We start from the raw sequence: 27,634 nt of genomic DNA, 5'->3' as shown, positions 1-27,634 counted from the left end.
CACTCATTACATATAATGAATAACAAAAAGAAAACTTTTTGTTGCAATTTACAAGTTCTTCTATGTGGAACTTGAAATGGAAATATTGATTGGCTTTATGAGGAATCAGTGAATTACGCACCAGTCTTTGGATATCAAGATGCAGTAATTAAGCAAAGACTTCTAAACCTGCAGCAATTTCATCTTAGAAAGGTTTCTATCTAATTAATTGACAGCAGGTGCATTTCTCTGGCTATACCAAAGCCAAGAGCTGACAGAAAGGTTTAGCAAGTGCAGGTCTTTTTGTGGGAGATGGTCTATTTAACAGGCATGAAAAAGAGTGAACTTTGGTCTCAGCTGCGGTTCCCCTCACAGCTCCCCTGCACTCCATCCTCACTGGGCTGCCCAGACCAACATGGGCTGAACGCAACCACAGCCCTTCTCTGCACTGCCAGCAGAATCCCTTGAAAAGGAGCAGAGGTTTACCCCCCTCCAATCATTTGGTTCCACATTTAACAGAAGCAGTGGACTTCAAAATATGAAGTTAGTCGCAGAAGTCACATGCAACTTTGCTTCTGCACTTAAGAGTTAAAAAAAAAAAAAAAAAAAAAAAAAAAAACAAATTTTTTTGTATTTATTTTCAACACAGATAAGGAAGTTACCATGGCTACCAATCTCCAGTAGCGTGGTTTAAAAGGATGAAAAAAAGAAACCAGACTGAAGCTTGAAACAGCCAGGTAGGTCACTGTGCCCAATACCACAGTGTGTGTAATGGTGAATTGTGGCAGGAGCAAGGGATGGAGTAGAAAGATTCAACGCAGAAAACAAAACCAAGGAACTGGAGATGTGCAAGTCATGCTTGCATCTTCAGACTTTCTGAGTAGATGGAACGTCTCAGTAGGATCTCAACTGCCCTGCATTTAAAGGAAGTGCAGTACAGGCCCTGAGATTGTATATTCTTACATTTCAGAAACTGAGCAAAGGAGATGTCAAATAAAAGCCTAAAAGAATATGTGAATGTGATTCATTTTATACTGCTGCACACATTGTCCACAAGAATTTAGCATCATTTAAACAGTGTAATACATTTGGAGAAGGAAAAAAAATACCTGGCTGCCACAGGATGATGCAATTCATTGCCATATCAGTGAGCCAGGCATAGCAATAATTTATTGAGAGAAATCAATCATTTGTGCTCATACAATGGGGACACATGGGGAAACGACAATGTTTAATACTTAAACGATGAATATAAATGCAGGCCTCACTTTCCGACAAGTGACTTCTGTCCCACCTCCAGCATCACCCTTTATTCCCTTACTATGGATATCAAGTCTTTAGAAAACATCTCCTCCCGCTGTGTATACATCTGCATGCTGCTCAGCCCCATGGCAGCGAGGAAGGCCCGGTCCTTTCACATCATCTGCCTCTTCTCCATTTGTCTCATTCTACATTTTCTCATTACTTTAAATCATATGAGCAAACAACAACAAGATGCCCCCCTTGGCACTGCCAGCAGCATCAGCAAATTCTAACAATAGTTTGTTTGTGTGCTTTTCAACCTCATGATGGCCTCTGCGTGTCTGACTCGAGAGCGTGAGGTTTGTTGAAAATCCCACAGTGCCAGGAGGACAATCGTTGTGAAGGAGTTGTAAATATGAATAGTTTCCAAAAGCATCAGGAAAACCTCTCTCTGAGAAATGAGAGGAAAAACAATTTTGTTATATATTCAAATTTTAAACAGCCCTAATTACACAAGCAAAAGTTATCTTTCTGCCAGTAAATTATCCCCACATGCCATTCAGCCACAGACCAATGAATTGCACAACTACTGCATCCCGTGTAATGAAGCAATTTTTCCCCCAGTTACTCAAGCACCACCTCGTACAGAAATGTGACAGTTCAAAGCATGGGTGCCATTTTAATGAAGTATCATGATCACTCATTAAAGATGGCAACTATCACTAAATTGTGGATTCCCTCCTGTTCCCATGTTATGAATACAAATGAATGCTTACTTTCTTCCAAGAGGTACAGAGCTGAGCTGAGGCAGCATTCTGCTGCAGGGACTGTTCCAACAACCACCTCTGACAGCAGTGTCTCGTATGAGGCTCTGACTACCACAGTTAGACCCACTTTATGGGTCACTTGGAAATTAAGATTACACATCTTCTTAGAAGGCAGGAAAATAGGATTGGAGGAATAAGTTCTAGTGCAGAGGCTTTTTTTTCCCTCCTCCTTAGGATGGAGACATTTATGTTCCTAACGAATACTAATCTGTAAACAGATGAACACAAATGGAAGAAGTAGAGGGGAAAAAAAAAAATAGTAAAGAAGAAAAGCAAATAATTGTTACGTGTGGACTAGACATGCCTTCTGGAAAACAGCATGGGACTGACTCCAGCAGAATGAGATGCACAGGGGAAGCACCTGAACCACTGACCACTCCACCAGAAAGGATGCAGAGATGTGCAAACATTCCATGCTCAGAACTCCCTATGAGTTTTGAGGACACAAGTCCTGGTAGTCAGCAGCCCTGGTCTCCAAGTTCCCTTGATAAGCTTTTCCAGGATCCTTGCAGGAAGAAGATCCTAGATCTCCAGAGCTGGAACACTGTGCATTTACAGGGAACCACCCTCCATCCCTGCTGCAACCCCTTATGGCACTCTTCTGCCTACAAAGGTCTTTGAAATTTCTCTTAATTGAATAAGCTGCAACGTTCAGTTATCTATCACAGGAAGCTGGCAAGGACAAACATGCATTAGCTTTATTCCTTGCTATACAATCAATACTGTGTGTGACCTTAGCAAGTCATCAGCCTCTCTGGGCATTATTTTCCAATCCAGTTTTAAAAAGTCTGATTTTCTACATAGACGGGTCAGATCTAATGATCCAGATCTTTGCCATTAAAAAGTTCCTCAACTCTGTTTTGTATCTGCAAGGAATTTGGCTCAGCAGTTCTGCTGGAACTGTTCATTGCTATTGCAAACAAAACAGTGGAAAAACTGAGAGAGGCTGAGAGAGTAAGAGGGCCCTTAATTTAAATACTAGATGTTTAAATGCTAACAGCTTGGCATGCCTGATAGAGTCAAATCCTTCAGCCAAGGGAGATGCCCAGGAAAAGTCTCCATAACAATAAGAAAATGATTTGACAGGAAAAGATACCAGCAAAAGCCCTTGGGCAAGCTGTGCCTTTTAGCAGTCAGTTTTCTGTGTTCTCATACTGAACAGAACAAAGGAAAAGATTGAAGGGGAAGTAAGATCCTACTTATTCACCAGATTTACCATAAGAGACATTACTGAAACGAAAATGCATCGTCACCACTATGGACAGATCAAGAAAGGCACTGAACAGTCTCCAGTGGGTTCACTTGGGAATACCTCAAAGCTTTCCTCCACATCAGGAAAAATTACTGACATCCTCCAGGCTTCCTATCGGGCCGTAGCACCAGAGGTTCCACAAACACAGGTTGGAGCAACCGGGTGAGGTGACCTCATGCCGTCCTGGCACTGCCTCAGGGCTTCCTGAGGAGGAAGGGCAGAGATGAATGCTACATTTACACCATGTGCCCCATACTGCTACACTGGGGGAGAGATTTCAGCAGAGATGAAGTCCTCTTCAGCAGGGTTCATCTAAAGCACTGCCTGTCTCCTGTCACACCTCTCTGTTTTCAGGGCCCTGTGAGCTCCTGCCTTGCGAGGAGCAAACCTTCCCCCACAACCATTTCTTCCTTATGAATGGATCTCTCCAGCTTTTTCCTACCTATGATACTACTTCTGAAAGACTGCACCGAATACTACAACGTCTTTACAAACTGTCCCACTAGGACAACAAAGTGGGACTTCACAAAGCAATTTATCAGACTTCCCCGTTACAATCTGCACTTTATTACAGCCACCAGCATAACCAGAAGGGACACCACAAACCCAACAGACCTCCAAGCCACTCATTTCCACTTCTGTGAGGTGAGATTCCTGAGAGCATCCTTCTGGATTAAGGTATACAGTTCCCTGATTTGTGCATAAAGTCATTTAAAAGAAACTCCATCTACCCACATAAACAAATCTACCCACATAAACAAAGTTACAGAATAATCTACTGCAAAAAAAATTCTTTATTCTGTTGATCCAACAATGCATTTTCCTCTTTTTTCCTTTTTTTTTTTTTCCTGCCTTTTTTTTTTTTTCCACCCATATCTTAAGGCAATTTCATGACAAGTAAATCCCAGGTAATAAATATTTTTGTTGAGTCCGATCTGTGAACTATCAAATCTAATGACATACTGACACAGCACGTTCTTCCCATCATCCAGAATTTATCACACGCAACTCGAGTACCTCTAAGAAGGAAGAGTTCACCATTTTTTATTTATGTGGTTTGAAAGGAAATGCAATTGTAGCTTCGTAACTTTAAAACATGTCCATTTTGTCTTCTGCTAGGCGGGTTTGATCAGAGCAGAGCCTGCAAAACCAGGCTCTCTACTGCGGTCTCCTTTTGAGAGGGGAGAGAGTTGTTTTTGTGGCAATGATCTAGCTGGGGAAAAATGCCGAGGCTAGCACACCCTTGTGTAAAACACATTGCCAGCATTACTTGGCACTGCTGCCAGCAGGTCAAGCTTCTGCTCATGTCAGCAATCTTGGCTCTTTTGGAGGAAGCTTAGCAGGGTGATGAAAAAAAATCCTACACCCCCTTGGATGAATCCTCCTCCCTTTCCTCTTCTCCCCCTCTGGACATCAGCAGCCATGTAGTAGGATGGTGCCGCTCACCTGGCCTAGAACATCATCTAACACTATTTTTAACCACAGCTTTCCTCCTGGGAAAAGATTTACTCAGTTCCCCTGGCACCTCCCAGAAAGTTGTAAGAGGTGGGAGAGAAGTAAGGAAGTCAGCAGCACTACGAATCACGAGGAAAGCAGAGGCAGGTTGAGACAGGCTAAAGTGACTTGGTTAAACGACTGATCAGAACTCAAAATAAATCATATTAATGTCTGTCATCAGAAACAAGTACACTTTGATAGATTAATACACATTACTTCGCACTCAGTGCACCTGAACACTGCTGCATATTGACGTGTTGCAACATATCTCTGTCAGGATGCTAAGTGTCCCAGTGAGTGTTGCACTGGCTCTGAGAAAGTGCTTTACAGAAGGTGAGAATGGGCAGGATGTGACTGCCTCAGAGATGGGAAAGAGGAAAAAACGTCGGAAATGAAAATAGGAGGAAGATTCAAGAGAGGAAACAAGTCTGTAAACCACAGGGCTGACTTGATACTTCACGCTACAGTGAAGTATTTCACACTGGGAAAAGCCAGGATTCTGATCCCCACACCCCATAAACAGGGCTCTTGACTGAAACCATTTGGTGCATCAGCAGTGCCAGGACTGGGCACGCAGCTGATCCTGCTGTCTCCGTGGCAGGGTAGAACCGCTCACACATTAGACATTATGACACAAGAACATTTACATCATCTTATAAACTCTGTGACTTCAGCACCAAATTTCCCTTATACAGTTACAAATGACTTTGGTTGGAGGAAACAAAGCTTGCTATGAATAGACATCAGGCAGCTGTAGGAAGAAGTGCACAACTCCATTCTTAAGAAAGACCTGTAAAAGATGACAAATTCACCTCTGCAAATTGCAGCTGTGGTCTCACAGTCAGGATAAGGAAATTCCAAGAGCAAATGACTGAGGAGGCAATGAGATAGGCAGGAAGAGTATTTACAGAGGAGGATTTCACACAGCAACAATATGTAATGGAAACCTGGTAGGAAGTTGCAACCTCTGCTGCCATACCACCATAATAAAACAGGAAGCATTACTTCTGGAGCAGCCTTTGAACATTAAAAGATGGTGACAGTAATTCCCGAGCTGGGAGTCTTAGAGATAGGATGCCTTATACAGAGACAAAGGTTTAGCATCATTTAACACTACTTTTACAGACAGGTGTTAACCAAGAGCAAACTTTTTGAAGTCAGTGGGCTTAAGGCAGCTTAACTGAGAGAAGAGGCAGGGTCAACATTAAATGGAGACAGAGGCAGGGATTTTGAGAACTGCCTGTGGAAAAGTGTTCACACATGCCTTGCACACATTGCTGTATGATGAATGTCTTTGTGCACGCACAAAGTACTCAAAACGTGGGCTTGAACTTGCTAACTGCAGCACTGTGAGAATGAACTTGCAGAGCAGATCCTCAGCTGGAGTAAATCAGTGTAACCCTACTGAAGACAAAGGATCTACATCAATTTATAGCACCAAAAGATCTGGTCTGGAAGCATTCCAAAACCACATCAGGAAAACAAACCCACAGGAAAAGAAAAAAGAAAGAAAACAAACAAACAAAAGAACAAGAGGAAGTGTTGCAGGGGATACGTTCAGGGACTCCATTGCTGGTTAAGAGACTTACAGTAACTCAGCCCCAGTGCTACACACTGCCTCTCTAGATAGCTCCTTGAGGCCTGGTAATTTGAAACCTTTTATTTGAGCCCCCATCATCCTGGAAAATCCAGTGTTTGAGCCTCACTCACCGTGCTTCTGAAATTCACTGAAAGCAGCAGGTGGGCTGTAAGGAGCTATTTGTTAGGAGCACGATGCTGCCAACCTGACAGTAACTGTTGATTCCCCTCAGCGGTTAATGGTCAGCGTGCTGCAGAAGGGCACGGATCAATTCATTGAATTCCAAGTATTGATACTTTTCCTCACAGAAGTCTGGAGTAATGAGATACATGAAGCCAACTACTCTCATTAAGCCACCATCCTCATGGAGCCTGCAGGTTTCTTACTGTTCACAACCTAGGGCGGCTCTCAGTCTGAGCTGTCCTGAAAATACATCACTGAAGATCAACACTGCATACAGCAGAGGCTCGATTTAAGAATCTCTGGTTCAGGACCAAGCTATTATTATTTTTGCACTGCAAAACACTGAACTACACCAAAGAGGAAACGGATCCACAAGGAGAGCAAAAGAAAGCTTGGAAGTGATGTCCTTTCTAAATGAACTGGAAAACAAATGCTCTTACTGCTTTGATAGCAAATCACAAGGTAATTGTTTCTTCTCACAGATATTATTGTAACACAGACAAAACTTGGTCACCATTAAACCAAGTTTACTCAGTGGCACTTTTACTGTTCTGCTGATGTGCCAGTTAAGAAAACACTGAATAAATTATGAAACAATAAAAGAAAGATGACTCTTTATAAGCGGCATTCAATATAACAATTTTAAAAGGCTATAACACAAGTTTATTGCATTTGGCAGCACTTATAAATCCTAACTCCCATTACTGCACTGCAACTTAAAAAGAAGCACTCTTCAATTTGTCACTGGAAATTTCAAGTGTAAGTGGTCCCAGTGCAAAATGGCAGCTTACATGCTCAAATGCTTCCACATGCACACCACAGGTCAAACATTTGGCTAAAAGCATCACTCCCATGGATGTAAGCATCTTTGAGACATTGGTATTTATTTATTTATCCTTTTGACCAATTATTTATCTTCTTTTTTACTTAATCAGCTGTGATTGTTTGTCTTTGGTTTGGTTGTTTTTAAGAATTCAGGCCCTCTTTAATAGCCATGATCTGCTGCTAGATCACCTTTAGCTGCAAATGCTTTACTGTTCTCCTCTATTCCCAACTCCAGACCTCATTCCAACGGAAGGTTAGTGTAATAGCTCGCTCCAACAGAGGAAAGCTGGATTTCAAGTAGCATTTCACAAGCTCATCAAAACAGCCTAATAGGCAAGCTACAGAGAAATGTTTTTCCTGGAGTAGGTGGTCCTTTCAGTCTGTCTGCAGGAAGATAAACTGCATTTTTAATGTGACAGAACGATGGGTAAACAGACTTTTAGAGTGACTTGGCTGTGAAATCTATTTTTAAGTCCAAAAACTGCTTTTTAGAGTTATGTACTCCAGATCTGCCTTGAATGAAATGAAGCATCATTTAAAAATAGAATGAGAATATCCATAAAACAGAGACAGATTTGATCTTCCAGGGTCATTAGTTACATTAGAGGCTTTACGTTCCTATCTTGTGTTTCTGTGAAAGCCCAGCAAGTCAACTGACAAGCTCCATGTTTCCAGCAGATCTGTGATGATGTGATGACTCTCCAGCTCCACTGGCTTCTGAACACCAGCCTTCATTTAAGAGCTTTCCTTCAATACAAGCAATAATATTTGGACAGCTCCAATGGAGCAGGATTTACTGCTCTGCTTCTGCAGCCCCTCTCACTAGAATGAGTGCTTTTGAAATACTAATGATTTTTTTAAGCCTCCTTTTCTTGATGAGGCACAGAGAGACTAACAGCTTCGCCCAAAGCCAAGCAGAGCGAATGGAAAGTGCTGTTCCTTAAGGTCACACTGCAAACCCAAGGCAGTGCTGCGAGCTGTGATGCTGCCTTCAGAGTGTGATTCTCAGCTCTCAACCAGGAGCTGCTGAAGTTGATAAGAGTCTCTCTACTGACTTAAATGGGCAACAGACCAAGACCTTTTGGCCTTGACCCACGGTTTAATCCTTGTCACAAACCTCAAGGTAAGTAACTGCAGAGCAGCTGTATATTTTACAATGCATCACATCCCAAAAACAGCCGAATTTGCTTGGTGTGAACTAAGAATGTACGCAGCACTAACAGCACAACCCACGCCGACCACATGACTGAAATCCTCAGAAATTTTTCAGTGCAATCTGCCTCTTTGAAAAACAACATTCCTGTGCACATTTCATGTCACCCCCTTTGTTAGTAGAGTCACGTATTGCCCAGGATCCAAATTTCTATTGTTCGTGTTTGCTAGATATCAACAAATGGAGGACATTGGATCCCTGTCATTTTCATACCCTACTGACACTTCCTCCCAAAAAAATATGGGCTGAGAGTTTTTAAACTTGCAATCAAACTTAAACAAGTATGAAAACAGATAGTTATAAAATAAGCTATGAAGAGGGAGATTTTGCTACAAACTTTCATTTACTTAAATCAAGTATTCTGTGAAGCCACTGAACTCCTACACAACTGAAAATCCAGCTATATTTTGATTCAAGGTAGTCAAGTTAGCCCAGACGGTGCCTGTATGGTAACAACAAAAAATTTAAGTACAATCTAAATGATACATTGCAAGACGTCATTAGATTCAAAGCAATCAGAACATGAGCATTGATGCACTTTACAACAGCAAGCAAACCAAAAACAACTGTATTCTTAGAAGCCGCGTTTTATGGGACGTTTCACACACTGTTGAAGTCCTTGGACTCTTTGCCAGAGCCAAGATTAACAGTCCAGTTTAAAGCCTGAAAACATTAACGAACTGAAATGCTAGTGCCAATGGCTGAGCTCCCTCGTGTTCCACTGAGATCGATGAATTTGAAAGCATTTGGCATCTTACATAATGGGCAAGTTTTGCTCTAGCTACCAAATCTTGATTAGCTCAAAATAGGAGAACTTTGAACACAAACTTGGAAGAGCAGAGAGGAAAATGTGAGCTGTCATGGAAGAGAAGTAAATTTTCTGTCTGCCAACCACAATAAATCTCTCTATCATCAGCTTCCCCTTCCCTCACAACCCCAAAGGAGAAAGAAAATGGAGTTTAATGGACAAGACTGGACCACCTGATGGTGTGTTTCTGACCAGTTTTGTACAATCTCTTGGGAATTTCAAGAAACATCATAAATAAAACCAGGTGGGAAAGTGGTTTCATTTATTTTCATTTTACAGAGAAGTTCAGACTGAAATTGAGTAGTTTACAAAGCTACAGGACCTTCAGGGGCCAGAAGAGAAGCCTATATGTCGATCTAAAATCCACAGAGCCCACATATCACTAAAAGCAACAGTATATTTATGTTATGGGCCCAGAATTAGCAATAAATAAAGAAACTCTGTTAAGATGCACAGGCAAAAATCTTGGTTTACACAGCTGCACCAACCCAAAGCATTTTATAAAACTATGTGGTACCTAAAAAAAGTTGAATCACAGTCTCTCCTATGGAAGAGTTTCACAGCAGCTCACAAGCTGTGAGGGTCACCAATACACAGTCTGAACTACATATTAATTTTCAGATAGGTAGAAGATGCTGAAGTTTAGCCCAAACAGAGGAGTAACTTACAACACTATTCCCACAAAGCTGACAAGTCACTTGAAATTGGTACTTCATCTCACTGAGAAAATAAAGAATACCTGATTGCACGACATAAAAAGACTCAGCTAACTACTGCTCATCACAGAAAGTGAGCCACTATGTCCAAGGCTACAGCTGTTGATGGATTAAAGTAATATTAAGTTCCAAATTGCCTCACACAGGTACAAAAGTGAGGATATCACCTGCTCAGATAGTTGGCTCTGCTATACAGGTAAAAATAGAAACGGATGAAAGATCAGAGTATGAATCAAGAAGAAGACACAGGAAATTGATCAGTACGTGACAGGTAACCCCAGCGAGTCAAGTCCTTCCTCCAGCATTACTGACTTCTACCTCTTTACTTCTGTGTCAACTCCATGGTCATGCAGCCTCCCAGTACAGAGGAATTTCCTCTTCTCTATGCTACATTAAGAAGTGATCATGACTGCCTTCCACGACCCTGGCGTTGCTGGAAGCCGCCCCTTCCAATCGCACAGCAACACCCAGCCAGATTACCTACACACATCTGTGATTTTTATCTTCCCTAAAGCTGAAAATGGATGTAAAACATAGGAAGTTAACAGATTATTATTTTTTTTTTTAAATCTGATTTAAAAAAAAAAATCTTCCTAATATGAGGAGTATTTTTAGCAGATCTCTGCTATGGTCTGAGTGTTCTCACATGAGACATAAAACAAACTTCAGGAAGATTATGTTTTCCCTGTGCCTTGGTACTGCCTACAGTTCCCTAATAGCAGAGTATGATAAGCATGCTAACAGATGTCTCAAACATCTAACTGAAACAGCTTATGTTGGTATTTCATTGACACATTAAGACTAGTACCAGCACAGTGCCAGATCGGGATCACAAGAGGAGCAGGCAAAAATATGCAAAGGCATCTTAAACTCAGGCAGACAAGATCTTCCTGTTAGATTCTGACCATTAATTATTTCACCTTCATTGACAGCTATTTGCATTAGAGAGATGTTTGGGGCCAATGATTCATCTACATCTGCTGAAATAAGGCATGAATCCAGGTGATGTGGAAATAACCATAGTTCTCAGGCTCTGGTTAGAAAGCTATTTTTCATCACAGTCCAATATGCATTTTTGAGAACTGAACATTTGTTTCATTCACAACATGCCTGCTCTTATGGCACAGAGAGAAACCAGTAAACCAAGACTGAAGACTACACAATAAGTAGATGCAAAATAAAATGCAGTGAGGGATCTCAAGGCAAGTGCTTATTCAGAAAGTGGAGTCACACAGAGTAGAGGCAAAGCATGCACTGAAAACTCACATTAATACAGGGATACACATCTCTAAAAAGCTTCATTAATCACTCCTGTAAAACTCTTACTTCAAAGAGCCTTGTTCTTTACCCAGAAGCCAGTATAACCTTAAAAATCTCATGTGATTATTCTTCACAACATCTCTAAAATTAGTCGTTTTCCCTTCTCTTCATACTGTCTTGAAAAGGTTAGAAGATTATCACCAAAGTAGTAGTAAAGAGCAACCAAGAACTCAGTGCTTGGACAGGAGGTCTCCTAGAAATGCTCAAAGACTGACAGGACAATCCAAGACTTGCATGCACCATCCCAGCTGCATGTTTAAAGGTTCAGTTTGTGGATTTTCAATAAATCAGACCTCAAACTTTGGCAGTAAGTCTGCTCATACCCAAGGTGTTGTGAGTGAAGAAGCATAGCTCCAAAAAATAAATCATTAATGAGCTGGGATACATTGTTATGCAACTCAAGAGCATGCTGTGTACTTGGTATCAATGACGTCTTGGAACAAGATGAAAGACATTTTTGTCAACACTCAATTCCAAAGACTTATTAAAGAGAGCTTCCTTCTGCTATCTCCTTCCCTTGCAGGATGAACAATTTCTATGTCTCTTAAAGCAATATGAACTACTAACAGAGAGCTGTCCTGTTCTCTATGCTGCTGACACACAGCAATGGTTTATGTCAACAGCAGTTATTTGACAACTTGCCCAAAGGTTTAAACCCACCAATACTGTACATGCAAACTGAATAGACGTATCCTTGCTCCTTCATCACGCACACACCAGAAGGGCAGTGACATACTGTTAAGGAGATCAGCCTGATCCTGGGATTTTCCAAAGACCGGTGTGCTCACTCAGACTGCTTCCACAAAGCCTCCCCTATGGGCATGATACAGCAACTCTGTGAACACATCCCTACCTCTTTCCTCCAGCCAAGTGGCTATTTCTGCACTAGAGTCTGATGCAGAACAGAGCAGCTCAGGAGTCTATCCCTAACAGAATAAGCTATGGTTAATACAAATATGCTTACACTCTTCTCCCCATTTAACTCTATTAACAAAGGAAAGTGGTTCAAAGGTAAGGTTTGTTTTACTCAGTGATAGAGAGGAAGGACGCTGCTGTGCTGGGATGAATGATATGGAAACGAACTGTCACCTTTACTCCATGCATCACTGAGGAAGTTATTCCCTTCTCTATACCTCAGCTGCCAATCTGTAAAACAGAGTAACACTTACTGGACTGTAATTCTTTAGAATGAACTTCATCAACCTAAGCATAAAAAAACCCAAACCCACAACTTCCTCCATTTCAGGCCTTTATATGCTTTGAATGAGGCACCCCCACTGCTGCTGTCCACACAGCGCCCTTTGCACGGCTTAAATCTTTGCCTGAGGTTTGCTAGCTAGAAAGAAAGCCCCATCCCCACCCACAGACAGAAAGACGGCAGGAAGATGCACCAATGATAACACCTGAGCAGTAAATTTCCAGAGGGAGTGAAGCTCCACTGTTGCTCTATTGCAGCTCCTGACAGCTCTGCTCAGCCTGTTTTCTGCCCTTGGTTCTCTGACTTCTGCTAGGCCAAAGAAGAAAGGATGCTATCTTCTCCATGACAATCATCGTTCAGATATCACAACAGCCAGGCTGAAGGTGACTGATTTCCATGGATATTCACTTCAGGAAAAAAAATAAACTTTTATCTAGAAACTATGGCAGTCGTCATCCAACTGAGTTACCATAAGACCAAAGCATCCCTTTGGTCTTGGTAATTATTTTCATTGCAGACACAGGGCACACACCTCTTCAAAATGAAGAGTTATTCACAAAAGCAGTTTCAAAGCTACAGATAAACAAGTCCAGTATGCTGCTTACCTGTCTGCATCTTTGCCAGTGATTTGAAGACCAAGTTGAACAATATCATCAGTGATAACAGTTCTTTAAGATCCAAGATTCTCAAGGTACTTTAACAGGAAATAATCCATAACATCCATGGGAGATGAGTGTCCTTATTATAGCATATTCCACAGCGAGATAAGAATTAACACAGGGTAAAATTAATTATCAGTAACATTACTACAGCAAGTCAGAAACATAATGAAAATCTGATTCTCAGTTCCCAGCCCTATCTGAGTTGAGCTGCTTCCCCAGTTGCACAACTAGCACAGAATCCTGCTTGTCTTCACTGCTGCAGGAACTGAGAAGAGTTGCTCAGGAACAGCTCTTCACAGTTCAAAAGAGGTTACTTTTTTTCTTGACAAAAATTCAAAATGCCAACAAAAGAAATCCCCTTTGGCAGGAGAGATATTTACATTTGGAAATGCTGCCAGCGTTATCTTGTGGGAGTTGTAGCTTAGGCCCATAACAGCTGACAATTTGCTACTGAATGGCTGCATTCTTACCTTGCCACAGTTCTACTTTCTTAAGCAGCAGCACTCCTGAATATCTGATCATGGGAGACTATGAAAATATTCATAGCAGGTAGCCCAATCTAAGAGAACATAACATGAAATGCCTTGGAAGAAGTTTGGCATTTCCTAAAAGAAGAATACTTCATTACCTCAGAAAGTAGTATTTCAGTTCTCAGAAATCAGGTATTTCAAAAGAAACAAACAACAATATTTTATTTACTTCCTCCCTCAAATGGCTACAATTAAAAAAATTTCTAAAGTGTTTTTTATTTATTCTTTTTTAACCTACTGTTACTCCTGAGCATTTAAGCTGATGCTTGAGAGAAAACATCAGAGCATCACCGGATGCTCCACACCTTAAAAAGAGCCACCATTTTAAGGTAATATTAAGAGGATACCACGATGCATTATTTCCCCTCAGCCTCCCAGTGCCTCAGATCCTTTTGCCTGTTGTGTCCACGTCCTACACTCTGTTTCATATCAAAGCCTGGGCACAATGACAGCAAAATGAAGCCTTGATCAAGCGCTCTGAGCTCTACTGTAAATACATCAGATAGAAGATCTTCCCATTTGCCCTCTAAGCTCTGGATCAAGTCCAGGACAAAGAGAAGTGTATTAATGCGCACACATTCCTACTGGCCTTTGAGCTCTTGGACAAAAATTGCTTTAAACAGCCCCTGTAGAGATTGAACGAGCAGAATTCAAATATTTACATCGAACAACAGAGTTAATTACACTTGAAGACATTAGTAAGATTCACTTTGCTGCAACCTCAGCAACATACTACAGCAAACCAGCAACATAAACCATTTTCCGCCATCTGAGGTGGGCAGCTTTCCATCTGGGTTTCAGCTAAGGCAGGAATGTCTCTGCCTACCTACAATAGAACCTCACTAATCAGCACTTCACTAATCCACACATTTTATTAACTTCGCCAAAAAACTCGCAGCCTCTCCCTGCCCCTCAGCAAAGGTTTAATAGCAGAGACCTCAAGCAAGGTCTTTCATTACCTAAACACATTTTTGGGCAAACGTTACATGCATTCAGTCAGACGTTGCAAAGCACCTGGATAAATAATTTGAGCAAAACTTGAGTTGGAAAAGAAAGATGGATCCTGTGTACATGCAGAGAAGAAAACCCAAGGCAACCTAGAGCTGCTTCTACAAAGCAATACTTCACTAAAAAAATTTAATCCCTAAGCATCTCTCAAGATTTGTCTTTCTGTGAACAAAATAACACAAACTAATGAAATTTACTTCCTTCTAAGTTCACATTATTTTGACCACTTACTTACTGGCTCACAAATTCAGTGACTTTCAAATCAGTCTGCCTCCAGCCACCTCTGAACACTTCATTCTTCCTTTCTCACAGTAGTCCACATCCTTTAAGCGGAAGCCAACAAAAACACGACTACATTTTGGAATGAAAAGTTTTGTCCATCCCAGTTTCGTGTTTAGTGGCTCCTCATACCTCTCTGAATTGAGTCATATAATTCAGCCCATTAGCTCTTGAAGTTTGTGATTCAGTTTTTAAGTCTACCAGATATTATCCAAATGCTATCCTTGAAAACAAAACTAAATGATAGCACGTCATTAAATTCCAAAAGACACTTCTAAACAAGTGAGAAGATAACCAAGTATACCAATTTGATGGCTTTTTTCCTCATCAGCTCTGCTTGCTATTGGCACGGAGTATGAATAACACAATTTATAAATTATGTACAGCATTTATAGAGCATCGTAAAGGAAATTCATATACAGAAGACCAATACGTTGGATGACATTCATATTGATCCATTTCTACATTTTTATATGAAATATTTATCCATTTAGTTACACATAGAAAACATCCATACTGAGAGCTGTATATCCAGGAAAAACTACACCGTTTGCTAATGCCTGTTTCCCAGCAAATAGGAATTCAAAAGCCCAGGATTTACACCTTTGTACGGTTTCTCAGCAGACTGGCCAAGCATTGAATATGTGCACAAAGACAACAGACAGAATGAAATAATACGTGTTATTTAGCTTATTCTCTCACCTAAATTAAACAAACCAATGGACCAGAAGCCAGATTTATGCAAAATACAGTTAGGCAACCTTGGAAAAATTCACCTGTTCAAGAGCCTTTGGTTCCCAGGCAATGCTCTGACTTTTCTGTCACTCAGAAGGAGCGAGCACCTGAGGACTCTGCCAACTCCACTTCTCCTATGACCACATTCACATCTCACCAAAACCACCTCTCCTCCAACTTCTGTGGTGTGTAGTGCAGTGCAAGCATTCACCAGTTCTTTCTGGAGCACCAGATCACAGTGGCAGGCAAAGATACGATGCAGACCCTGTGTGTTCCCTTTGAGACTCAAGGAACAGCAGAAGGAAAGCCTCAGCAAGTAGACAGAGTACAAATAGGAGGGGACAAAGCTGCCATCCATACCAGCATGCTCCAAAGGAGCACTCACTGCAGATACTCTTGCACAGCACCCATTTCGAGTCCATCTTTATAAACTATCACCCGGTGGACAAAGAATAGATGCAGGCAGATAAAGCCAATTTGTCTCATCCCCATTTGGCTCTGGGCTCCTCACAAAATCCTATTTCCCCAGTTTGGCAAATTTCAGATGAATACATTAGACTTAATTCTCCAAAGCTCTTGGCCCTGGCAGCAGTCCCAGCTGTAGATGCATTGTGCTGGATTTACAGTAAGCAGTGCCACAACCCTCAGGAATATAACAGCTTATATCTGTTAGTGATCTATCTCAGTTTATTACATAGACTTTGATATTTTAAATTAATTTATGCTGTTAAAATAAAGAAGCAAAGAAGAAACCCTGACAAACTGTAACTTTAAGCGAGACCAACGAAAGGAAGCAATCTATCAAGCAGTGGAACTGTCATGTGACTGCATGCTCAATCATTGCTGTCATTTATTCTCTTACTCAGTAATTCTGTAAACCTTAGCAATTAGGTCAAAATTGGAAAATATCGCACTGCATTTAAATACTCGACTGCTGCTTCAGTCCGTGAGAGCTGAAAAAATGTTGAGACATTCAGGTTCTCTAATCCCAGATTCCTCTTGCCTCTTGTTGAATGGCATGAGATGGGAAGGACGGACAGCACGGCTGTTTCTGACGAGACAAAATTCATCAGGTCTTTGTCTCCACCTACTGTCAGAAAGAATAATACCTGCAACTCCTTGCAGGACACAACTGTTCAGGATTAGTCCTTCTCTAGATAAACCAGAAGCTAACATAAAGTTTCTCTTTGCAAGGGAAGAGAAGCACCAGGATCTGCCTGAGCACAAACCAGGGAAGCCCTGAAGTCCATTGAAACCCTCAGTGAAATTGTCAGGCTGATGGCACAGAAGCAGCCAGGCTGCACAGCGAGGGGGCACAGATGCACTGCAGGCGATTTGATGCTTTTATTTATCCAAACCACACGATGTTTGCAAGCCTCAGAATGTTTTCAGGCAGCAGATTCAAGTGAAAGAAATTGAACTTCAAAAAACACTGCATTGGTGAATAAGCTTTTTCAGAAATATGCAGTGGATGGGCCTAAAAATGTACGTGTGAAGGTGCATACTGGAAACACCTCATTTTTCCGAGAACCATCCTGACTGTTGCAAATTTGTGAGGACTTTCAGCTGTTTTCAAAACTGCCCTACAGGATTTAAATACCAGTTCCTATCAACCTAGTATAAAAAAGAGGATATGAACACCAACATGACATAAAAATTTCACATTTTAATCCCTTTCTCACTGTAGAGAATTATACTGACTGTTTTTCTCCACCTCAAGAACATGCACAGAGAATAAAGGCTCTTACAAAGAAGGACTTAAACAACTTTCACTCAGCTCCTCACAGCCCTCAGAAGGTCAGCACAGTACCTACCTCTAAATTTCATCTAGAATAAACAGTTTTATAGAAGACATAGGTCTTATGTATGCATCCAACCTGTAATGGAACTTGCAGTTGACATCACTTCACTGGCTGTTTTTCATTTTCCCTTAAGGAAGCTTTCAAGAACTCTTACAGCAGAAGGATGGGAGCCTGCACAGATCAGCGATGAATCCAGCCACAAGCACTACACTGGGGACCCACATCCCCCTCCTCTGTGCTTGCAGCTGGCTGAAAGGAATCACAGCATACCCTTCCAGCTGGGCCAGCCTAACCCAGACAGGCAGGGGTGCAAGGAAGGGAGTGGGGAACTGCATTCCCAGGAACACCATGGCTTGGCCAGATATGCACACCCACAACTGACTGAACGCTATCATGTATCCTGACGTTGTTTTCTTGAAGGAGAAAGCTTTGCAGCTGTAAAGCATATAAACTTAATTCAGCAAACATTTTCCCCTCCAATTCTTATTTATACAAACACAAATGTACATCTTAAAAAAAAAAAAGTCAGAACAGGTACGGCCCAGTAAAAGAGCCATCTTTGCATAATAACCTCAGAGGACACGTAAGGAAACACCTAAGTGCAACTTCTGTTCTCAATATAAAAGGAACAATCCCTGTCAGAAGCAAACTGTGTCAGAAGCACTCGATCTTTGGCCTTTGCTGGGCAGAGGCACTGCTCCTGGAAGCCAGATGACAGAGCAAAATGCTTTGGTTTTATTTCCTCTGCTTCATGTGGTACTGTTTTTATAACCTTGCTAATACTGTTGTTTGTTGAGCTCTAGAAGGAAAGCTGCACAGGAACTGTCAAACAGGATCTCAGCAGTGGGCTTACGTCCACTCCTTCACATTAAAAACAACAAGTTTTGTTTTCCAATAGATTTGTGAACGCTCTGCAGCAATTGGCCATCGCGATGACTGCGGCAGTACCTGTAGCTGCAGAGGAAACAAGCCCCAACAAAATAATAATGGCATTTCCGCACCATAGCAGCCATTCCTTCTTAACTTCTTCATTTGCTAGTCACACAAGCACAAGGGCACAGCGGCCAACTGGCTGATGAACACAGACATGCATGCGCTTAGTCGCACACAAAAGAGACCCGCAGCAGTTACAGTTCAAAGTTAATACGCACTCGGTGGGCCGCGTGAGTTGCACGTTTCTTCCCAGCCAAGGGCCAACTCTGCCCTACAGTACAGATCTATTAGATCTAATGAGATTTAATTCAAAAGTCCTGTAAAACACAAGCATACGTCTTGGCAACAACTGTATTTCTGGCTTTTCAGATTCCTCATGGCAACAAGTTCTACCAAGTCATGCAAATTAAAACCATTTTTTTAAAAAGTTCAATTTGATTACAGTGAAAGGAGAGGAAAAACAAAGATTCTCTTTTTTAAATGAGATACACTGCCATTCTGGAACTAGAGAAGCTTTGGTAACCATAGCAACATAAATTCCACTGTAAATTTTAACAGACAGTAAATTTGGTAAATCACAGGCCAGCATTCAAGGCGTTTTTCCAGCAGATCCAGGCTTTTCAGTACATGAAGCTATTCCTGTTTACTGGCAGTGAACTCTGAAGCACTCTTCAACAGCTACCTTTCAAACATCATTTTCACATCAGTCTTGACAAAGAAAATTCGCCAAGTGGTTTCAGCTTCTGCTATTATTGCCCTTGACAACTTTTTTCTTCTTAAAAAAGGCGTCCACAGTTATTTATTTTACAGGCAGCAGTCTGCAGTGACTAACTCAAATACTGTTAAGAGTAGTTGAAATATTTTGTCTTCCAAATGCTGTTCAATATCCACATTACCGCAAAACTATTTGCTGTATGGGCAGAATATTAGTGAGTAAAACCAGCAATGAGCCATGGCAGAATATCTTCATCAAGACACCTGCAAAAGACTTTCTCAAATTGACTGTAGAAGATAAGGCTGCTGAGCAGTAAGAAACGTGTTGTTTATTATTAGTGAGCTGGATTAAGCATTCAGGCATGGAGACATGCCCCAGCACTGAAAAATAAACTGCATTCCTCCCACAAATAACTCTGCAAAAAGCTTGAAAATAAACAGCAATTTCAAATTGCTCTCAATCACAACAAATCTTAAACGTGATAGAAAGCCCTGTGAAAAACAGATCCGTCAGATCTTGCATGTTTTGATTTTAATATCCACAAGCAAGAACTAATCAAACTAGAAGGTAAAAAGTGACTCCAACCAGGAAAGTGGCAGCTGGTTAGAAGAACATAGAATGCACAGTGCTGTTAAACACAGCATCGAGAGCAAAGGGAATTACTGTGCTAACAAATCCAGTACTGACACCAGACCAGAGAGCAGCAATGACTTCTGAATTAGCGCTGCAGCATTCACAGGCCCCACTGCTGTGCATTCATTTCAGATTACTGCTTGTCCAGTTTCAGACTGTGACATAATGAGCTGCAATTGAAACCAAACCTGCAATCTTCATTTGTATGTTCTTCCCTACCAGCACGATGCGTCCCTGATTTATTGACTCTTCCTTGAAAGTAGCAGAATACAAAAACACCTCTAAGAACCAAACATCATCTCACTGTCTCCCTCCTCCAGCCCAGCCCCATGCCCAGAAAGTTGCATGCTGTGATAAACGCTCACATTTGCTTCCTTAAGGACCCAACCCCTGCACACTGATGCATTGGCTGTGGTTTGAAATTCAGCACCAGGCCTATTCTCCCCTTCCACTGAGTTTCTTCAAGCTGGGGGGCCCTCCAGGTATATTTTGCATCACATTTTCACATTTATATTTTTAATTCTGTATTTATAGCTTTAATTTGCATCTGAAGCTTGTAAGATTTACAAAGCTCCCAAGGAAGATTTTGTTTTGCCACAAGAATTGTGTGGCTGCATCCTGAAGGACTGAGGCTTAGGCCACATGACCAAAGGGATCCCTATGACAAGTAGCCATTACAAGTTTAAAATAGAAGCTATATTAGTTTCACTCCTACACCCTCCTCCCTTTTCCTAGGCAAGTTTTAAACCACGTTCTAAATTGCAATGCAAAAATCAGATAGCTTTTTATATGAGGTCCAGCACAATTTAGTAAGATGCAACAAACACAGCAAGTGAAACCACAGAAAATTCTCTGGCTTTAAGCAGAAAAAAGTAACATGTCTGCACAGCATAAACTGCAGGCATTCCTTGTTACCCTTTTGCCTTCACAAAAGGTGCCATTTTGGAGCACAAGTGGTTCTCAAGTCTTCTGCTACTGTCCTTTTAGTGGTACGTAACATCTGGACCAAAAACTCAGCATGCTTCTCTTCGACAGAGAAAAACAAACAAAAAAAAAAAACAAAGAGACTTCTGGAGCTCAGTCTCTGCTTCCTTGCAGAGAATTCACCCTGAGACACCAGCAGTTCAGTATGAAGTCGTGCCAAATGCCTCAATATGAATTGGATTCCAATCGCACCGGCTTTCAGTAGCTGCCCATCCAGGCTAGGAATGTAAAGTACTGTGCAAAGTTCCAATCTACCACCATTATCCCTGAAGTTACTTAAAAATATATGCACATTCAATTTAGAAATCTGATTTTCAAATAATTTTCAAATAGATCTATGTACTGTCAATGTGTTCCTTGCACATCCTGCAATGGAACGTTTTTACCTACAAAAACATGAGCAGACTGAAGGGTCGATGCTCTTAGTTTGAACTGTTGGTTCAAATGTCATTTTACGTTGGTTTTAATTGCCAAATATTCTTGTACAGCATGGCATGCTTGTGTCAACACCAAACAGACTCGGTGCAAGATGCACAACGGCAGCTGAAACACTGTAGTGCAGAAACACTGGAATCCATGAGCTTGGTTTTAAATCCTTCCAGGGAGATGCTTTCTGAGAAGTCTGCATCTGTTTTTCTAATCCCACTGAAGTTTGAGAGCATTCAGATCAAACCTTACATTAAGTCATTTCCCTAACAAGCAAGGCCCATAGAAGTGAAATCGGCTTTAACCTAAAATATCTGTTTCAGTTTTCCTTTCAAGTTTACAATCAATTAAAACACAGCTTAGCAGGGCAGCCATTCAGGACAACCAATTTCTTCTCGAATAATGACAGTCCAGAAGGATGAGGCTGACTCCAATTAAAGGTAAAATTTTAGAATCATACAGGAATTAAAACCAACCTAATCTATGTTAATAACAACTTCTTGGTGATCCCCTTTAAGCCAACTCTGAGGAAGGTGGCTTTGCTTCCACAGAATTCTGTTGGCCTCATCTTGATTAATTCTGATGGGATTCACAAGCATAGTAAATACAAAGCCAGTCAAGTGATGCCGTTTTCTCAGCCATGGGAGAAATTTTCCATCTACTAAGTATAACTTCAGAGCAAAACAGAAAATCAGAAGCTAATTAGGGCCATTAATCAGTCTCACTGATTAATGGGATAACGGGGCTTAGAAACCCAGCCTAAGGATCTGACACTTGCTGGTGAAACTCCATACCAGATAAAAACACTGAACAGAATAAACCATTTTTTGCTGCCCTCTGCAGGGTGGCATTAACATCTGCAGCTGAGACCTGGGAAACTGACAAAAAGGATAACAAAATGAACTTTCACAATTTACTGGTATATACTTACCTTACTAATCTGTGCTTGACTCATATTTATTGATATTGAGTTGAATGAGTCACAGCCACACTTAGAGTTTTATTCTTCTTGTTCAGGTTAGAAAAACTCACTACGTATCCAAACCTAGGCACGCATTTGTTCCAGCTAATGCAGAACTCCTCTCAACAAGCAGCTGATCACACAGCAGCCCACAAAAGAAAAATACCCCCAGTGCTATAGCACAGCTAGGGCTTTCTTTCTGCTCAAGGGAAGAACAAACTGTCAGGCTATGCTTCTGTGTATGCATGCGTTCTGGAGGCATGCTGAATTAAGTCTTGGCAGAAATATGACCTTTTGGAGGACTCCATCATACTGGAACAAAAGAACAGGCCCTCAGCCACAGAATCACCAGCCAGCTTCTGCTTCTTTACTTTGGTTCTTCACCTCATACTCAGATCTAACTGGGACTCCCATGTAACAGAAAAAAACCAGACTCACCTGAGCTCGTTTTCCTCTGCTCTCAAAGAAAACATTAAACAAATGTTACTCCAGCTCAATTCCTCCTCCCATGCTAATACATAAGTTAGTCTCATACACCAGATAGGTTAAAAAAAAGTCTTCCAATTGTGTTAAGTCCTTGCCTGAGAATAAACAAGAGTGCAGTGCTTCAGCATGGGGCAGTGTCAAAAAAGCCATCAAAACATTCTTGAGAAGTGATTGAAGAAATATGAGCAACAAGAGACTGTTTTTGTAAGAAGTCAGTCATACAATCCACTTCCATTCTTCATTTGAGAACATTTCCTTTAATTCCAAAGCACAGGCAAAAAGAATACAGTTCCAGTTCCAGCTATTCTCTTGGGAACTTTATGGAAGTATTTTGTGTTCTCATTTCCTCATTTATCAACACAGAAATAACAAGTATCAGTAATACCATGAATCTCAATTCACTGCTGTTTGCAGGACGCACTGAGGATCAGATAAGCATATTTTCTTTGTCATTACATGTCTTTAAAACATCCTCACACAACATCAGACTACTGGAGACTGGAAGATAATACATCTGAGCACAAGGTCTGATGTGCAGAAACCTTTCCTGGGAGGCTGACAAACACCCAGCATCTCTGTAGGAAACAAAATCCCAAATATATGCCTACAGGTGTGTTACATACATGAAGACATTTTGCAAATTCCTTTGTATTGAAACACGTCAAACCAGAAGAACTCATTTTGTACTGTCACATCTAATTTTGTCATGAGTAACATGGAGATACAAACTGCAACACAGAAGTACAACAGAGAAGTTGGAAGGAGGAAGAGTTTTTAAGACCGATTCCATAACAAATGAAAGAAAATTACAGGTTAAGTGTCCAGACATGCAAGTACCAAACATGCCAAAACTGGCAACACTTTGCAATCAAGGTAAGATTAGGAATTACTTCCTCCCAAACAATGAATCAGCAACACAGTTCTATGTAACACAAACAGAAAATAGTCCACAAGTGCGCTAGCAGCTTACAGCTGGCACCTGCAACTCAGTGAAGAATAATCCAACTCAGAAACCAAACTCAGTTCTGACCTCATTCATCAGCATCATCAAACTGGCCAACCTCAGTCATTCTAACGGGCAGGGGAAAAGCAAGGCAAGCTGCATGGTGACAGCACGGGTTGTACAGTGAATCCTCTCGAAATGAGTATGAGGCCAAAAGATTATTTTCCTGAAAGCTTCCGCAGTAGAGATCACCAGCATCTAAAGATCAAAGAAAATATCACAAAAGATATTCAGAAAGCCAGTGGCAGAGCATCTTGCAGTTCCGCAGCATCTTCCAGTCAAGAGTCTCAGTCTGATCTACCAGCACTTAAATCTACCAACAAAGCAAACAGCTGAGATTGGCAAAATCTTCATTTAGAGTAAGTTCCTGACACAGAGACAAAACAGTTATCTGAAAAATGCAGTGATGTACTTGAATCCAGTACGTCTGACACCAGCATACACACGCATGCAATTCTTCTCCTCGGGCACAGAAGGCTCATAAAGCTATCATGCTTATTTTCCCTACTTTTTCCTGTTCTCTCCATAACCACATTCCAAATTAAGGAGCACAGAGTCTCCTAAAGGCTGTGTCACTGGATGAGGACAAAGGGTGGAGTCCTGTAAAAGCCAGCTCACAACAGTACCTCCATTAGTCTAGAATTAAGTGTAATAAACCAGTTAATTTACCCTATTTTTATGCCAAGTTGGTTAACTCTTTACACAGAAGCAGAATATTTCTAGTCAGCAGACACTGGAAGCACAGTGTATGCACTTCCAGCCCTTATCTACGGTTACCCAGCATAAAAAGCCACTGCTCTATTTTCACTTTAAAATCAGAACAATCTCACAAGAAGGCTGCAGCTCCTCCTGCTACCAGCTTACGGAAGTGGAGAACAAAAATAAAAGAGCCATTCATGGAATTAAACCAAACAAGCAAGCAAACCAACAACCAAAAAAAGCACTCTGCCACATAACAAAGAAAATCTCTACAGCAGAAGTAACAACAAATCATATTTAGAGCAGAGACTGAGTGTTTGCATCGCTTCACACTCAGAAAGTCCAGCTCTTGAGAGACACTATGGCTGAATTCCTGGAGAAAAGGAACATTTTCCAAATCTCCCCTCTGTTCCAGATTAACATAGATGCATTTTAGTAGAGTATTAATTTCTGAGGTGGAGCTCAATACGTACAGACAATCCTTGGAATAGTGAGAAGGACTGTCTATGCATATTGAGCTTCACTGCAGAAGTGAACTATTCCACTTCTCAAGAATTGCTCAAGCAGGAGTTACACACAAACTTCACAACACTGCCTGTAAGCCCTGTATTTGGCAACCAAATTGTCCATGACAAACCCATGAGGTAAACAAACAAAAAAATCCCCAAAACAGAACACGGAAATTTTTAGATGTGTTCTATAGAGCATCTACCATCCTCATGCCAACCAAAACTCAAATGAATCACAAATAAATTCGTACTTACCATAAGGACTACGTTCAGACTCCTCCAACTCTTTATCCCAGTCCTCCATCTCATATGTCAAAGCAGCTGGCTGCTGAGCGAAAGTTGCATCCTCAGACATACGAGAGAGTTCACCACACAAGTCCTCCACGTCAGTGTTTGTATGCAGACTGACAGCATCTTCACATGCAGAGACATCAGAGAATTCACTTCCTTCAGAGTCACTATCAAGAACACACAGGGCATTCTTCAGCAAACATTCTAAAAATAACAGAAAGAGCCAAGAGATCATTAGAAATTAAACAGGAACAATTAAACGCCTGCAACTGAATAATGCAGTTAAGTGTGTTAACATCGTTTGTAACTACTAATGTAATTAGATCCTGTTCCATGCGCTGCTTCGGGTTTCAGGTGCTTGGCAAGATCAGATGCAGCCCTATGTCACAGCATTAGCCCAAGTAAGGATTTTTTGTGGACTCTTGTTGGAATATTGCGCTTTAAATCAGAGCACAGGAGCTAGCAGACCTTCTTTGCACTTGTATCTTGTTTATCTTGGGGTTTTTCCTGCTTTTATTTATGTATGCTGAAAAACTACAGCTCTGACTTCCTTTTTGTGGCATTGATTAAATACTCTCTGTTCCACTTACGAAGAAACAAAACTTCTTCCAACAAGTGCTCAATGATTCCAGGCAATGAATTCACAGGAAGAGCAACAGCCATTCACAGAAAGAACAGAACTCACCCAAGTGGTGAAAGGGCCCTCTGGCCATACAGCACAACCCCGCAGCAAGCAGCCAAGGTCCAAAAGAAGCTTTCCTGTTTGAGGCTGGCCCCCATAAGAGTCCATGGGGGGCTGCACCCTGGGTCCAGCCCTTCTGGTCACACGGGGAGCACAGGTGTAAGCAATGTGCCTGTGCTCCCTGGGCCAGATTTCACCAGGTGCTCAATCACCAGTATAAGCCAGGACCTAGCAGCTCCCCTACACTCCTGTACATAGGCATACACGAATATCTAAGTACAAATTATCTAGCACAGTAACTAAGATTTCCTTTGCAGCTTCTGAGAACATTTCCCTGAACAGGAGTTCTGTTACTTACCATCTGCTTTAGTTTGCCCTAATATTTTAGGCTTAACATCTCTGGGTTTCCAGGTCATAGTTTCCTTTTTGTTAGGAGGCTGCTCCTCCTCAGAGCCTCTGTGCTCCAGGGTGGCAGCCATCACCTACAAAGCAGTTTCAGAGAACTCAGTTACTCCTCTCCCAGACTCCTCCAGCAAGGCTCCTGCAGTGCTGTTGGTGTTGTGGAGCCCTCGGTACCATCTGTTGGTTCTCTTAATGAATCAGACAGCCTTAGGGAGGATCTTTCTCACACCTGGCAGCACGGGGCAGCTCACGCACACCAAATTTTGGGAACAGCTCCTAGAACGCACCCGTGTGGTACAGCAACCAGAAAAGGCAGCAAAGGTAATGAAGGCATAAGCAGCAGCTGTGTGTGTATAAAGACCAACGGTTACGGGCTGTCCACCTCGTGCGAGGTGCTGTGCTAAGAAACAGCGGGACCAGAGCTGCCAGCTGCCCTAAGGAACCGGACAAAGATGGAGGACACACAGCAAGAGCTAACACCTCAAAGGCTCTGATGGTCCCTGGAGGAAGAGCAAAGAAAACAGAAGTTATCCTCAGAGACAACTGAGGCACAGATAACTTCTCTGCACGACAGGCTGCCCGCGCAGCCCCGGGCACGCGCCTGCTGCACGGGGCCGGAACGCGCAACGCGGACAGAACGCGGCGTACGTCGGGCAGCTCCGCGCCGGCGGCTCCTCCTCCTCCTCTTCTTCCTCTCCCCGCACGGTAGAAACGAGCCGGCCCTACTCCGCTCCCCGCCCCGCAGGATCCCACCGCGGCGGCCGGGCAGCGCGGAGGCAGCGGCCGCGAGCGGAGTTCTGTCCCCGCGCGTCAGGCGCGTGCCCGCCCTGCTCGGCCCCTCGCGCCTCAGAGCTGCGCCCGCTGACGGAGGCGGATCGGCGGCTGCCACGGAGCGGCGGCTCGTCCCGCTGTACGGCTGGCACGTGGCAACCGGTTGCGTGCCTTATCTGCGCAGACACCGCGCTCACTGTTAACTGCCTTTGAATACGTGATACGTAGCTTCTTTCACTGCTACTGGAAAGCTTTTCCAGTCATTGATAAGGGGAGAGAGGGGGGAAGAAAAAAAAAGCAGAAACAAGCGGATAAATCAGAGTGTAAGGAGGATCCACGCAGCTGTAAAACGAGGATCGATACCTGCCCCTGCTCCCTGGGGTTCTGTCCAATCGGCAGAAGGAAGCAGGAAGGCAGAGCACAGCAAAAGCACATGCATGCTGGTGGGATGGAGCTGCAGGTGCTCTGTGAGCAGAGATCCACG

The 27,634-nt window shown here is 42.1% G+C and overlaps 1 protein-coding gene across 4 annotated transcripts; it reads right to left on the bottom strand.

Moving 5' to 3' along the window:
* Positions 1-1,180: 1,180 nt before the first annotated feature.
* Positions 1,181-26,964, bottom strand: COPRS (coordinator of PRMT5 and differentiation stimulator). 4 transcript variants are annotated; one of them, XM_042865111.1, is made up of 4 exons: positions 26,336-26,964; positions 25,260-25,499; positions 3,361-3,504; positions 1,181-1,672 (listed from the first exon to the last, which is right to left on the bottom strand). In XM_042865111.1, exons 1-3 carry the CDS (start codon positions 26,454-26,456, stop codon positions 3,380-3,382), a joined length of 486 nt encoding a protein of 161 aa, XP_042721045.1. In that variant the 5' UTR covers positions 26,457-26,964; the 3' UTR covers positions 1,181-1,672; positions 3,361-3,379. The 4 variants fall into 4 exon arrangements, with proteins under 4 accessions (XP_042721045.1, XP_042721043.1, XP_042721042.1 ...); XM_042865109.1 differs by lacking the exons at positions 1,181-1,672; positions 3,361-3,504 and adding an exon at positions 23,068-23,994 and having other exon boundaries at positions 26,336-26,459; positions 26,609-26,964; XM_042865108.1 differs by lacking the exons at positions 1,181-1,672; positions 3,361-3,504 and adding an exon at positions 23,068-23,994.
* Between the last annotated feature and the right edge of the window lie 670 nt (positions 26,965-27,634).

The sequence above is a fragment of the Lagopus leucura genome, unplaced genomic scaffold (genome assembly GCF_019238085.1).
Source record: "Lagopus leucura isolate 7727_CA_CO unplaced genomic scaffold, USGS_WTPT01 Super-Scaffold_797, whole genome shotgun sequence".
NCBI classification, from domain to species: Eukaryota; Metazoa; Chordata; class Aves; order Galliformes; family Phasianidae; genus Lagopus; species Lagopus leucura.
Note: the sequence above shows the minus strand (reverse complement) of the source record. Positions and strands in the feature narration are given on the sequence as shown.

What these genes read in the sequence shown, in the direction of transcription:
- COPRS (XM_042865108.1), bottom strand. Translation starts at nt 26,456, where the DNA reads ATGGCTGCCACCCTGGAGCACAGAGGCTCTGAGGAGGAGCAGCCTCCT. An exon ending in AGGGCAAACTAAAGCAGATG is followed by an intron (nt 25,500 to 26,335) that starts GTAAGTAACAGA and finishes TGTTATTTTTAG; the next exon opens with AATGTTTGCTGAAGAATGCC. An exon ending in GTCTGAACGTAGTCCTTATG is followed by an intron (nt 23,995 to 25,259) that starts GTAAGTACGAAT and finishes TTTGATCTTTAG; the next exon opens with ATGCTGGTGATCTCTACTGC.